Below are 13,490 nucleotides of genomic sequence, written 5' to 3'. Positions count from 1 at the left end.
TAAAATGGGCCTTTTTAGGGGCATATCGACTTATACTAGGTCTTATATCTAGTCTTAGATTCTAGCTATATTACCTTATTGTCTTTTAGGGAAGAAGGGGGTTGATAGTAAAATAATGTCAAAAATAGAGCATGTTTAATTATTTATATAAGTCATTAATTGGTTTGTATATATGGTTTATTGCATTATGTATTTTAATTATTAGAAAATGAACAAAGAATAATTTATACCCCCCAAGGCTCTATATTAATTACAGTAATGTTTTAAAGTTCAAAACATCAATTGATTTATTATAGTTTGTATTTCGTTGTTCTTAGACTATTAAACTGTATCATGACATAGTATCTTAAAACCGGTGATAGCAAAGGTATTACAATTACAGGAGTAACTCATCCAATAAACAACTTTGACCTTGAAATGACTCGATAGCATTGGTCCAGTTTATAATCTGTGGTCGTTTTGTGAAATGACATTTCTAATGTTGGCAAAATTGTGCTGAGAACTTTGATTATTGAATGGAAAGTATTAATCTAAAATGATTTATGTTCATTTCTCCTGTAATTGTAATACATTAAAATAATTACACAAATTTGACGTGATTGGTATAGAGTTGTTACAACCTCCATATGTGAACAATAAAGTGGAAACCAACTGTATGTGTCTGAAATGTTCGCCGAAAATAAAAAGCACTAAGTCTCAATATCTGCCAATGGGCTGCCTAAAAGGATTTATAAATCATATATAAAATTACTTAGTTTAAAAAACACATACATAATTTCACAGATAATAATTATTATCGTGTTAATTTTGGCATAAATACGGTGTAAAAGTGCATACAGTACATTTCCAAGTTGTAACATCTCTATTCAATCTTGTCGATAGCTCTGGATAAAATGAGACACATAGAGGTTTTAGTCTTAAGGTTAACAACACCAATTCACAAATTAATTATAACGTGACATCAGTCTAAGAAAGACAGACTTTGTCCCTGTAAACTGGAAAAGAACTCATCCCTTCCATTCCCCCCCTTATTGAAGCTTAACTTTCCAAATATTCTTTACATGTATTCCAAATTCCAAATGAGTCTAGACTCAGTAAATTCGGCTGTGTATTGGTAGTCAACCAGGAGAAACAATTATTTTATACTTGTAGCGACCTGCCCTGGCTTCGGACGGGTGCAATGCACATGTTTTATATACAAAAACTTTTCTCTCGAATCATTCTATCTATTAAAACAAACCACATCAAAATCCGTTGCGTAGTTAAAGATCTAAGCATAAATACAGAACAATGCGTTTCATATGTAAATGTCATTGACCTCAAATCTGACAGCTGTCATTTTCGTTTGACAAGTCTATCTTTCTTGGACGTCTCGACGTTGCAGTGACGTCACACCTGTCACATAACGATGTTTAATTTCCAACAGCACGCAAAGCAAAGTCACCGTATCTTATAATCGATGTCTACGGTAAGGGAACAAACCATGAACCACTTCGCATACGAATGATATTATTTTGTGCATGACGCTAAGTGTATGATAATGTGTTTACATGACATTTTTGTATGAATGATTTTTGGTAACTTACTTAATTATTAAGATCTTTTTCACTTAGTATTTAGATTATATAAACGTACAAATGTAGTATCTGTAGGTGGATAAAATAAAGCTTGTAAAATATAGGGTTTTTTGCAATCTATCTGTGATACTATATGTTTACATAATTGGCATGATATTTATCATCTTCAGTCATCAAATATTCTACCGCCAAACTGCAATACTAAGCATTTTTTGCTTTTCAGTTTTAAAGGTATATGAACCATTGAAATAACAGGAACATCTCAGTTTTGTGGTTTTGGCAATTTCCTATAACGCCATGTCTGAGTTGTGGTGATCACGTAGGTGACCCACTGCCTTAAATTCAGCATCAATTTCAGTCAAAGTTTTACTGTTAAAATTTTATAGATTTGAATGATTTTTTTTATGTGGCAACTTTATGAGTAGATATTGTAGCGTATGATTAAAATGTTTTATAAGTTTAAATGAGAGCATGATATCAAATGCTAGTTAAGATAGGTTATTATTAATTTTAAGTTGATAATGTAGTATACATTTTAATTTAATGTGCATTTAATTAAATTAGTACGCAAGTAGCATGAGTTATGTTAATAGATTATTGTTTTATTTACTTAAAATATTGTGGTTTCCAATTTTAAAAATATAAATCAATCCTCAACTTTTTAAAATACTTAAATTACTAATTTATGTAATAACACTCTAGTGTGTTTTTGTTTACCGAAATATTAAGCCGTTAAAAAGGGGATGTCTTTTTGACATAAAAATAGAGTTGAAAATAGCCTCAATGAAAAAGTAAATAACAGTACAATTAAGTCAATACCACAAATACATCAATCCCATTAAACTTCAGTCATCTGATGGTGTTTTTTTTAAATATGTGGTTGTTCCTCCAGGCGTAGAGCTGGAGACGGGAGCGATAGTCGGTATCGTGATAGCCGTGCTACTGCTTCTCATCGCCATCTTCCTCGTCGTCTTCGCGAAGGCAACCGACCGCTGGTGTTTTGCTGGTAAGGACATTTCCAATCGTATTTTGCATTACATTTCAAATCGTCTAAATTAAAAAAAAAAAAAACATATTTCATATTCTACATTTGATTCTCATTTATGTAAATTTTTTACATAAAGTTGATTTTTAAATTACATATATTTTTTCGTAATTATTTTTTTTTATTTGGACGATTTCGAAATACATTTGATAGTATGAGTCGTGAATGATAATTGTTTTAGTTACATTCATTCACAACTAACTCTTGCACGGTTAGACAAGGACAGCAATACTAGTAGTTGTATTAGTGTAAAGCTTAGAAAATATAGTTGTAGTTATGATAATAATTACTATACAGAATGACCCATTGCTTCACAAATTGTTAGGTATTTCTTACTCCTCCTCACGCCCTATCTGATCCACAAATGTCTCCTGCAAACGGTTTGCTAGTAGAAAACCAACCCTTGATAGATCTTAAAACAATAGCCTGTAAATTTCCCACTGCTGGGCTAAGGCCTCCTTTCTCTTTTGAGAGACATTTTAATAGATACTGTTTGATATCGGTAATGATTTATAATGACTATTATCTTAAATTATATATTATTTTAATATCTATTATCGATAAAATTAAATTATATATTTTCTTCAAAATCAAAACTCAAAATAAACTTTATTCAAGTGGGCTTTTACATGAACTTTTGAATTGTCAATTAACAAATAAGTGAATCTACCACCGGTACGGAAAGTAGATTCTACCGAGAAGAACCGGCAAGAAACTCAGTAGTTACTCTTTTTCAACATTTAAAAAATACAAAGTCATGTTAGTTAATACAATTATTTAAATTAATATATCCTGCGTGGAAGTCAACAGGTATTAATTCCAAAATTTTTATCATCTACAAAATCTTGTATCCAATAATACGCCCACTGCGCCCTTATTTTTTATTGTGATGAGAAGTCGTTTAATTATTTATTAAATAGATCATTTACAGTAATCAATTAATTCAAAGCAAATTCTACTTAAATCTCCAATCGTTATAAGATCAATTAATTTTACGATGTTCATTATATATCCTTGTCTAATCGTCGCGAACAATCCCAGTTTTATGATTAAAATATTGACAGTTTTTGCATGCATTCAGATATTGCACGTTATTGTCAATTGATTCCAGTGTTGCCATACGTGAAGTCAATAATACCATTTAAAAAAAAAGTTGTCAATATTTCTTTGCATTATTAGATAGTGCTTCCAGCTTAAACTACCTCTTAGATATAGGCATGTTATATTTCTAAATGGTTGAATATAATTAAGATAAATTTTCCGACAGCCGCGCGGGAGAGTCGATAGGTAAATTGAAAAAAAACAATACATCAAATTTAAATATCACTCATAATTGCTTTATACATATTCAAATTACACACGCATTTGTTTTCGTTTTCGGCATTGTAATTTGGCAGTGTTATATTCGTCGTAATTTAAGGTTCTATTATATCGAATTGGATTCATTTTACTGTCACTTAGCCATATTTAAAGCGATCAAGACTTTATAATTCATTTATAAACACGCATGATATTACTAATCGGAGCATGTGTTGCTATCTCTTTCCCTCTTATCTATTTGATTTGTCTCTCTCTCTCTGACGCATGTCAAATGACTTTTTTCTATTGCATGGTATAAGGCTACGGAATGTGTTTTTAAATGACATTAATTATTTTTTTTTTTATTTGTGGAAATGGTGAAGGTTTTTTTATCTATCTAATGAAAGTTTAGTTTTCAGATCAGGTTTAGTTCAAACGTTTTTCCTCTGGTGATGGTATAACTATATAGAAGGCTTTGATAAATAATTAGAATAACTGTTATATAACATCTTGATTAAATGTCGAAACGTGTGTTCACACATCATAATCGCATCATTAAGATTTACATAATCCATAATCATATAAAAACTAATTATAAAAAAATTGTTCATTACTATATAACCACAAATAGTATATAGTCTATCAAATGGTAATCATAAATATTCATCTAATAATAATGAAATTAATTACAATTTGTCTTTAAATAGTTGATATGGTGCCCTATAGTAATAGTAATAATCACATATTAACTATCATAATTATTTAATTGTATTAATATTAAAATATTTACAAGATTCATATGAAATCATTATAAAAATTGAATATGAAATGATTTTTTATAATATGTCAATATATTATTAGAATGTATTACTTAACAATTCATCAGCTTAATAATAAATTTATATTTCTTAACACCAATGATATACAATAAAGCTTAACATGATCACCAAAATACAAGTGTTTTTTTATATATTTATCACTGTTTTATGAACAATTTTAATAGAAACAATAGTTTACATTTCTAAGATAAATGTTTATGCAATGTACTATCAAGAGTAATCCACAAAGCCAATTATAGATTTCACATCTCACATAATCCATACAGCCTCAACCAAGTAGACCCATCACAATCGCGTGTGAAACTCACAGAAACCCACAAAACAACAGCTTAACTAACACAACTTAACTAAAAAAAAAATAAGTTCTTGATCGCTTAATGTACTGGTATGTGGCAGGGCGGTCCCACCGCACCGACATCCCCGACGGAGCCGATTCCGAGGCCCCCCTCCCCCCTCACGATGACGTCAAAGGATCCGAGAACCCCTCCCATGATCACGGTGACTACATCAGCAACGGTGACACAAAACACCCTGAGAAGAAACCGGACACGGCCGTCTAAAGCGTAAGTGGGAGCTGTCACTCGAATCGACCGGTTCAACTCGTGTAAATTCATTTACATAATTCAGAATTTCTATGTAAAATGTTGTATGTAATGTCATCACTTAGTCAATTGTTATATTTACGCAGCTGATTTTGACATTACGTAATACAATTACGAACTATGTAAAGATTTATGTAATTTTTAAAACGATTAAAATATTCTTCTTATAGTTAATCATTTCTAATGTTTTAAAAGAATAAATGAAAGCTTTGTATTAAATTTCATATACACTTAGTTCAATTAATTATATTACATGTTATGTAAATTATATAATTACATATATTATAATGAATTTAGAAGTGTTTTTTACTATTATTCATCAATTTTTTAAGACAAGAGTGACAGCTTTACAATACCGTAACTCGAAGGCTTCTCCGTTGAATAAAAAAAATGTTATTTGAATATAAAATTTAATCGCAACGACGAATTTTTCAATTTTAAATAATGTACACGTCTGTAGACTGTTATATACTGCCTCCTTTATATACTATATAAGCGTAAAATTATTGTCTATAGCCTGAACCAAGCGAAGGGGTAAAGATAAATTAAATCCCGATTGCTATATGTATTACATACAGTGCACATGTATTTATGTATAATGCAACACTTCTATTTAACTACTTAGGATAGATTCAATAACAACATAGTTGCTAGCAAACGAAATTATTTTAAAACCATAAATAATCGTTTGCGAATTCGACCAATGATATCGCATCATTTCAAGGTCATATTTGTTTATTTATCTTTACGCCTCTGCGATTGGCTCGGGCTATGTAACTGTTAACAAATTGATTTAAATATATCATAACCCGTCTGCGGTATAACTTAGATATACTAAATTATACTTTTTGCTCAAAAGGCTCAAATATGATATTGCCAACTTTCATATGACTAATACTGATAAAAGTGGATTTTGGGTTGAAATTTTACGCCTTATCCTTAAAAAGAGTATGAGTATTTCCAATTTCTAACATTATTCTCAAATTAATATTGTGTTATTGTATTGTGCTTAACTAAATCCGAAATTTAAAATTAAAAACCTGATAATATAAGAATAGCTAATTACTTAAAATTTTGCTAAAAGTAGGTACTCAAAAGTACCGAAAGAAACTACATATTTTTATTATATTTGATAGTTATAAATAAGTCTCAATTTTTTTGATGTTGCTCTCACCCCACGGGCCCCAGTGTAACTCATTTACGCAATTTCAATACCGCAGTCGGGTAATATTTCCTAAATCATTCTAATATAAACTCTTTGAATATATTTAGATAATAAGAATCTCATTTGTTAAACAACGAATCCCATCGCAAAATATAGTTAAGATATTATTAAAGCAACTCAACTTGAAATAAAAATAGGATATTTGATTTGGTATTTGAAATTATTGTCAGAATATTCAGAGTCTCGAACTTATCCCGGTTAAAAAGTTACGTCGCCATCTTGAAATAACTGTCAGTGTGTTTAATCTAACAAAATAAATTGCTACGATGTCTTCTCCATCCTACGTGACATTGGCGAAATAATATGTGCCCTGTCGGCACAACTAAAAGCCATTAAACCAAGAATTGAATTGAAATTGCTACAATAAGTTTGTCAATAAAACTTAAATGATTTTGATTGGCACACCGATTTACTTTCTTCACCCAATGAAGTAATTTGTGTCCTGTTCCAATAATTAAAAGCTATTAAGCTGATCATTTAATTAATTAGCAATTTATTCATTATTTATTTTATTACAATAGAAATTTTGGTTCAAATCTCATTAATTTAAAATTAAAAGTTTTATACGAAATATACATAAAATCATTTAACAAATTTGATGACATTGACATTCCGGTACAGATAAGTTCGTTGACTTTTATTAATAATTAAAAACAAATATCTGTTTGTATTTTTAATTTTTCTTGGCGAAGGTAGTGTATTGTTCGGCCGAAGTTTTCGTTGTAAGAAAACTCGAAAATGTAATGCTTTTATCTGTATTTTTTTGACATATATGTAAATGCCATTTTGTATTTTTATTTAGGTTATAAATTACACAAGTACATAATTATTTCTTAATTTTAGGACTAATGTGTTCGAACCACCATTTTTTTTAATGTTTTGTATATAATCTGTCGTAGAATTAATTCCATAACTACTTAAAATAGATTATAAATGTTGGTTGTTTGAACAGAAACGATTTTTTTTTTTGGTTTTTTTAATTGTTAAAATGCAGATACTCTATAACGAAATGAAATCTCTATAAACGCATTTTATTCAATTAAGAAAAAAAAATCGTAAATACAATATTATTTTGTATTTCTTTCCAGTTTTTTCTTTTGTAAAAACAAAATTTTATAAAAATGACACTTAGCTTAAGTTAGCGTTAAGTCACCTTCATTGTGATTTTTAGTATTTTTTTTATTATTAAACGGAATTACTTAATAAGAATTTATTTTTGTACCAATTTAGTTTAAGCGAGTGTTTTAATTGTAAATCGAATTAAACACACTGCCATTTTGCATAACCATCAAACGATACTTAATCAATTTCAAATAAAAATAGCAAATAATCAACTTTATATGAATATTTGTTTAGATTTTTTATGATATATCAAAATTTTTTAATGAATTCCAATAACCAGTAACGAATAGTTGATAATATGTTTAAAATGTTTATAAAGTGTGAACTTGCGACTTTTAGCCGATACTACGAATTATAATTGAATGTATAAAAGTATTTATTAAATAAGAAATACGTTCGTTTTATTTAGAAAAACATCAAAACTACAAATCCCTAAAAAAAAAAACAAATTACTACTATATACTGTGTAAAAACTTAAACTTTGTTATTAATCAAAACTAAGAAAAAAGTTTCATTCCAACATTACAAATAAACGTTGCACTCAATTTTCCATATGAAAACAGACTCTCACCGCGTCTAAAGTTTTTTTTTTATAAAAAAAAACTTGGCTGTATAATACTTGACATTCGACAGATAATTAAAAAAAATACGATCATTACAGGCAGGAGTCGAGACCACACAAAGAGTTCTGGAGAATCGTAAGTACAATGAACAAACATACATTACACTTGTAAATAACCTGGTTTTGTTTAACATGGGACGTTTTTAAGATTTTGAAAATAACACACTTTAAAATCTACCAACAAATAGTATCGCAATCGATTCGAATCGTAATCGTTGCCGTCCAGTTAATAGGCTATTTGACTGGTTTTTAAAATCTTTTTTATATTATTTAGTAGAGTTGATTTTATTTTTATTTTTAGTACATATTTGCCGAAAATAATGAAATTAATAATTCCATATTTAAATAGCGCTAAAACGCTACTTGGAAAATATGGCGCTGCAATGCGGTGACGTCACTTGCCTGTATTTTAATCTGCGGTACATATAGTGGTAAGCAAGGTTAACAAGCAAGTGACTTCATCATAAGTCCGTCCAATCAGGAGTGTTTTTAAGGATTTTTGAATAAATGTTGTAGATGTTTCAACTTTCGTTAATAAATAAACATTTTTAAATTCATAATACATACTGATTAAAATACTTGACCCTTTAATTTTCGCATTGTCAAATAGCCTATTCTACTAACACGACGATCTAGCTTGCGTTTGAAACGAAGTTGGATCCCAAAACAATCGGGTGTGTATCGTCAGCCTTATATTTGGATTCGCCCTGTTCTTATAGAATAGATCTGTTTTATAATTAACGCGTTATTTGTAAAAGTCGTAAGATTAAATTAATAAATATATTGAAAATTATATATTATTATAATTCAATATATATCAATTAATTCAATATGATAATTATATCAATCATTCGGGTTGGTCAAATAAAATCGATTTGAATTGCAAGAATTTTCTTTAAAACTGTGTAGTTTTATGGTTTACTGTAAATATATTTTTTTAATTGAAAAATTAAGGAATTTGTTCATTTTTGTTGCTGTATTTAAATACTAATTAAAATTGAAAATAACTTTGTTAATTATCAAAGAACAAAAATCTCATAGATTAAATATGACAGCTAATGTAACGGAATCTGTCCGCCATTTTGATTTAACAGCAAGTTCAAAAATAATTTTGAAAAGAGTATTTTGCAGTTTAAAAAATCTTTGTACAAATATAAATTTAAAAATACTAATTCATTTACTTAACTAACTTAAAGTATGTGGTTTTATATAGCTAAGTGTAAATAGCTTCTGGAAGATGCTTTGTAAAAATCCGCCATTTTGTTATAAGGACTCCGGCCGGGGACGTGCTTTTAGAGAGCGTGGTTCTACCTTCTAAAACGTATGTTCGTTTGTAGATATATAACATATATATACAAGGGCGTAATGGCTTAAACGAATTTTTTTCAAGGAATATATTTAATATTCTCATTTTAGGTACAGAATTCAAATGTTTACTGAGTCATATATTATATCAAATAGTATATAAATCATTTAAGCCATTTCGCTTTTAACCTCGTAAATGTTTTTAACAAAATCAGAATCAAAAATGAACCATTTGATGAGCTTGGGGCATTGACGGCATTTTCCTATAGATTAAGGATGTTGGAATATATTTTATTACATTCTTGTAGATTCCTGTACATCCATCTCGCTACGACATTTCATTATCATATTGATCATTGTACCTTCATATTAATAATGCTGGTACTAATTGACAGTATTCATACTAATTACCTACCCCGCCGCACTTGTACAATCATCAATAGATTTAAAAAGTAAGTTCTACTATGATGTCAATGTGTCAAGATTATTATCACCAATACATCAGCTGATCATAGGGCCTTATGGCACGCCATTGAGGTCGGCTTTTCTCCGCCAATATAAGGGGTTATCTTATCATGACTTAAGTTTTGAATTGTTGTACTAACTTTCCTGCATTGTACAGTAATTGCTAGTTACTGATTTGATGATCAGTCAGATTTCACGATTGGACTATACAGCACGTTCATTGGTTCCAGTTACGTCATCAGTTATTTATCAAATCAAATTAGTCACAATAATTAATTTTACTTGATTATCGTTTCAAAAACTAAAGTACACGTCACTTTTATGTTTTGATATTTAACATAGCTATCATAAGAGCTTTGCTTTATAATTTATATGTATTTAAAGGTTTTATGTTGAGGGTAGTTTTAAAATAACCAAATTCACCTTATTAATATTTTTTTGACTATAGTTTTCAGTATAATGTTAATGTTTTATATGTATATAACAAACTTTTATCTTTCAATTTATCTGTTAGTGTATGTAGATAAGTCATGTAATATATTCTTAAGCTAGTTCCACACAACCGATTAAACCAAAAGTTTTGCACCCACTTAAAAGTAGATTTTTTTGTAAGATTTGTAGTTGATATATTAAAGACTATACACAATTGACTTTGACCAAGAATGTGTGTAATGTTCGGCGTCAGTAGCGACACGGAGAGCGCCGCCGGCCAGAAGTCTCGGCTGAGCGCGCTCACGGCGCGCGTGCGCGCTGCGCTGCCGCGCGGGCGAGACCGCGTGCAAGCCGCCGCGCCCGACCCCGAGGACAACAAGGTGCGTCTAACTTGATTCTATATGTTTACGAAGGCAGACTCGAAGATAGACTCCGTAATGGTATCTCTTCGTTACTAGACTTAGATGTAGAGTAGCGATTTTGTGACACTTCCATGAGAATTATGAGCATCCATTAATTCTGCTCTACTTAACTACGACAATTTATTAAAATATATATCTTAACTAGCTGTGCCCGCGACCTTGTACGCGTTTGAATATAACAAAAAAAAATATTATTGTAGCCTAAGTTATATTAGTTATCTGCAGTGTAAGTCCCGTCAAAATCGGTCCAGCCGTTCCAGAGATTAGCCGGAACAGACAGACAGTTATTTTTTTATGTACCGTGTATAGACATAGGCATTGAGTGAAAAAGGGCTAATTTAATATTACAAACAGACACTGGAGTGTAATCTATACATATAATAAAATTGGAATTTTATTATATGTATAGATTATGTGCATATTGGTTAACAATGTTACTTTTAGTACTGTACCCCTATGGAACCCAGTGATTCCCCAATCAAAGCTTACATAACTTAGGCATTTGAAGTCATCTCAAACAGACTAAAACTTCGTTTTCTAATTGCAGACGCTTGCCGAAGACAAGAAGGGGGTAATTTACGCTGAGCTAGCTCTAGGCGAACAGAACGCCGAGAAACCCCCTCCCCCCTCCACGGAGTACGCAGAGATAGTGTGCACGGAGCAGTCGCCGCAGATGAAAGAGAGCAAAGAATAATTGGAGACTGTATTGTATCTGTGCACGATCTTTTAAAAGTAAAACTTAAATTTAAATTAAATATTATAATCGAAAAATTATCTTTCCTCGATCGATCGATCGTTATTTAATTGGATCCACCGAAAAGATATTATAAATTATTTAAAAAAAAAAACATTCAAGATTTCGAAGTTTAAGTGTTATGTCGGTTCCACATCTGCTAATATAATATTCCAACCTACATTAAAATAAGTATTTATTGCCGAATATACTTCATTCTATTTTCATATGTAAATAATGCTATGACTGAATAGATATCTCGTCATTGAAATAAATTTTGTATTTTATGTCGGAGCCGATTTATATAATAATATAAAACTTACTATGTAACTGAGTAATCTCATTTATTCCTTAATAGATTAAGTTATGTGTGCTTTTAATGATATTATATACAATTTATAGATTTAATACGATTTTTAAATTATTCCACTGCCTTGCGATTTTTATGATGTATAAACAAGAGCTTTGACATATTGACATTTATAAAAAAGAATTATATTATTTTTAATCTGTATTTCAATTAAAAATGTATTTAGAAGTAAATAATAATATGAATACTATGCTGTTCTATCGAATATCAAATTAAAGATCAAGTTTAAATATACAAAACAATGTTTACGTAAGGATGTATATTTTTTAAATAAAACAGGGTTACATTGGAGGCTCATATTATAAGTCCCATTATTTACACTGTTCAGTAATTTTTAAGGTACAAATATTATTTTATGTAAATTTGTTTTAATTTAATTAACTAGAAGACTCATAATCGAGTCACTTCTCCTTTTAATTCCGTCCATTAATATGTATTAAGTTTTTATTTCTGAACGTAAATATACAAACCAATGTTACCATTTAATTGAAATATTCAAATTAACGTCTTGATTAAAAAAATAATTTTAAAAAGAGGTGCTTCAATCACGCACAGTTTTATTATTATATAAGATATATCAAATGCTATATACTATTATAGACTATGTATACTCTGTCACTTTAAATCATATTTTTACACATAATAATTAAAAACAAAATGGTGGAAAGAATAATTTCATGTAATTCAGCCTATACGCTTGTTCCAGATGAATTTTGTATGTTTTTTAAATTTGCTTGCTGTTTGTGTGGTACTTAAATATATACTGTGTATGTGTATTAAGATAATAAAATATCTTGTGTCATACTTATTGTTTTTTTTAAAACTATATGTCACCGAAATGTGATATTTTTATTTAAGGCAATATTTATTAAATTATTCTTATTAAAATTGATATCCTTAATTAATTCTCAGAGGAAAGCTCTCGTCTTTAATTTATAAATATGGCGTCTTAAAACGACTGTCACACAATATTTAATAAAAACTTCTAAAGTAATAGTCGATTGTCATCGTCTAACTTTCCTCATAGCAAATTAATAAGGGCAATTAATAAGAGCTCTACTGGACCTTTGAGTACATGTTTAAATTTGATACTTTGTTGGTCAATCGTATTCGTTTTCAGATGATTAATGAATTAAATGTTACTTGTTTTAGTGTCAGAAACAGTATATTACTGAGTATGGAGATATAATTTATTTCTTTGCATTTTTATATCAAGAAACAACAACAGCCTGTAAATTCCCACTGCTGGGCTAAAAGGCCTCCTCTCCCTTTGAAGAGAAGGTTTGGAACATATTCCACCACGCTGTTCCAATGCGGGGTGGTGGAATACACATGTGGCAGAATTTCTATGAAATTTGTCACATGCAGGTTTCCTCACGATGTTTTCCTTCACCGCTGAGCACGAGATGAATTATAAAGACAAATTAAGCAC

The 13,490-nt window shown here is 29.8% G+C and overlaps 1 protein-coding gene across 5 annotated transcripts in view; it reads left to right on the top strand.

The window, feature by feature from the left end:
• LOC124542015 (fasciclin-3) overlaps positions 1-12,862 on the top strand; it is a 163,954-nt gene extending 151,092 nt beyond the window's left edge. The window contains exons 10-14 of one of the 5 annotated variants that reach the window (XM_047119969.1): positions 2,470-2,583; positions 8,371-8,407; positions 9,602-9,652; positions 10,790-10,913; positions 11,503-12,862. In XM_047119969.1, the coding sequence (XP_046975925.1) occupies positions 2,470-2,583; positions 8,371-8,407; positions 9,602-9,652; positions 10,790-10,913; positions 11,503-11,649 (473 nt within the window). In that variant the 3' untranslated portion in view covers positions 11,650-12,862. Of the gene's footprint in view, positions 1-2,469; positions 2,584-5,156; positions 8,101-8,370; positions 8,408-9,601; positions 9,653-10,786; positions 10,914-11,502 lie in introns of those variants that run through there. The other 4 variants (XM_047119968.1, XM_047119971.1, XM_047119970.1 and 1 more) reach the window with 4 other exon arrangements.
• Positions 12,863-13,490: the final 628 nt, after the last annotated feature.

Source organism: Vanessa cardui, chromosome 29 (genome assembly GCF_905220365.1).
Source record: "Vanessa cardui chromosome 29, ilVanCard2.1, whole genome shotgun sequence".
NCBI classification, from domain to species: domain Eukaryota; kingdom Metazoa; phylum Arthropoda; class Insecta; order Lepidoptera; family Nymphalidae; genus Vanessa; species Vanessa cardui.
The sequence above is the reverse complement of the archived record's forward strand: the minus strand, read 5'-3'. Positions and strand labels throughout refer to the sequence as shown.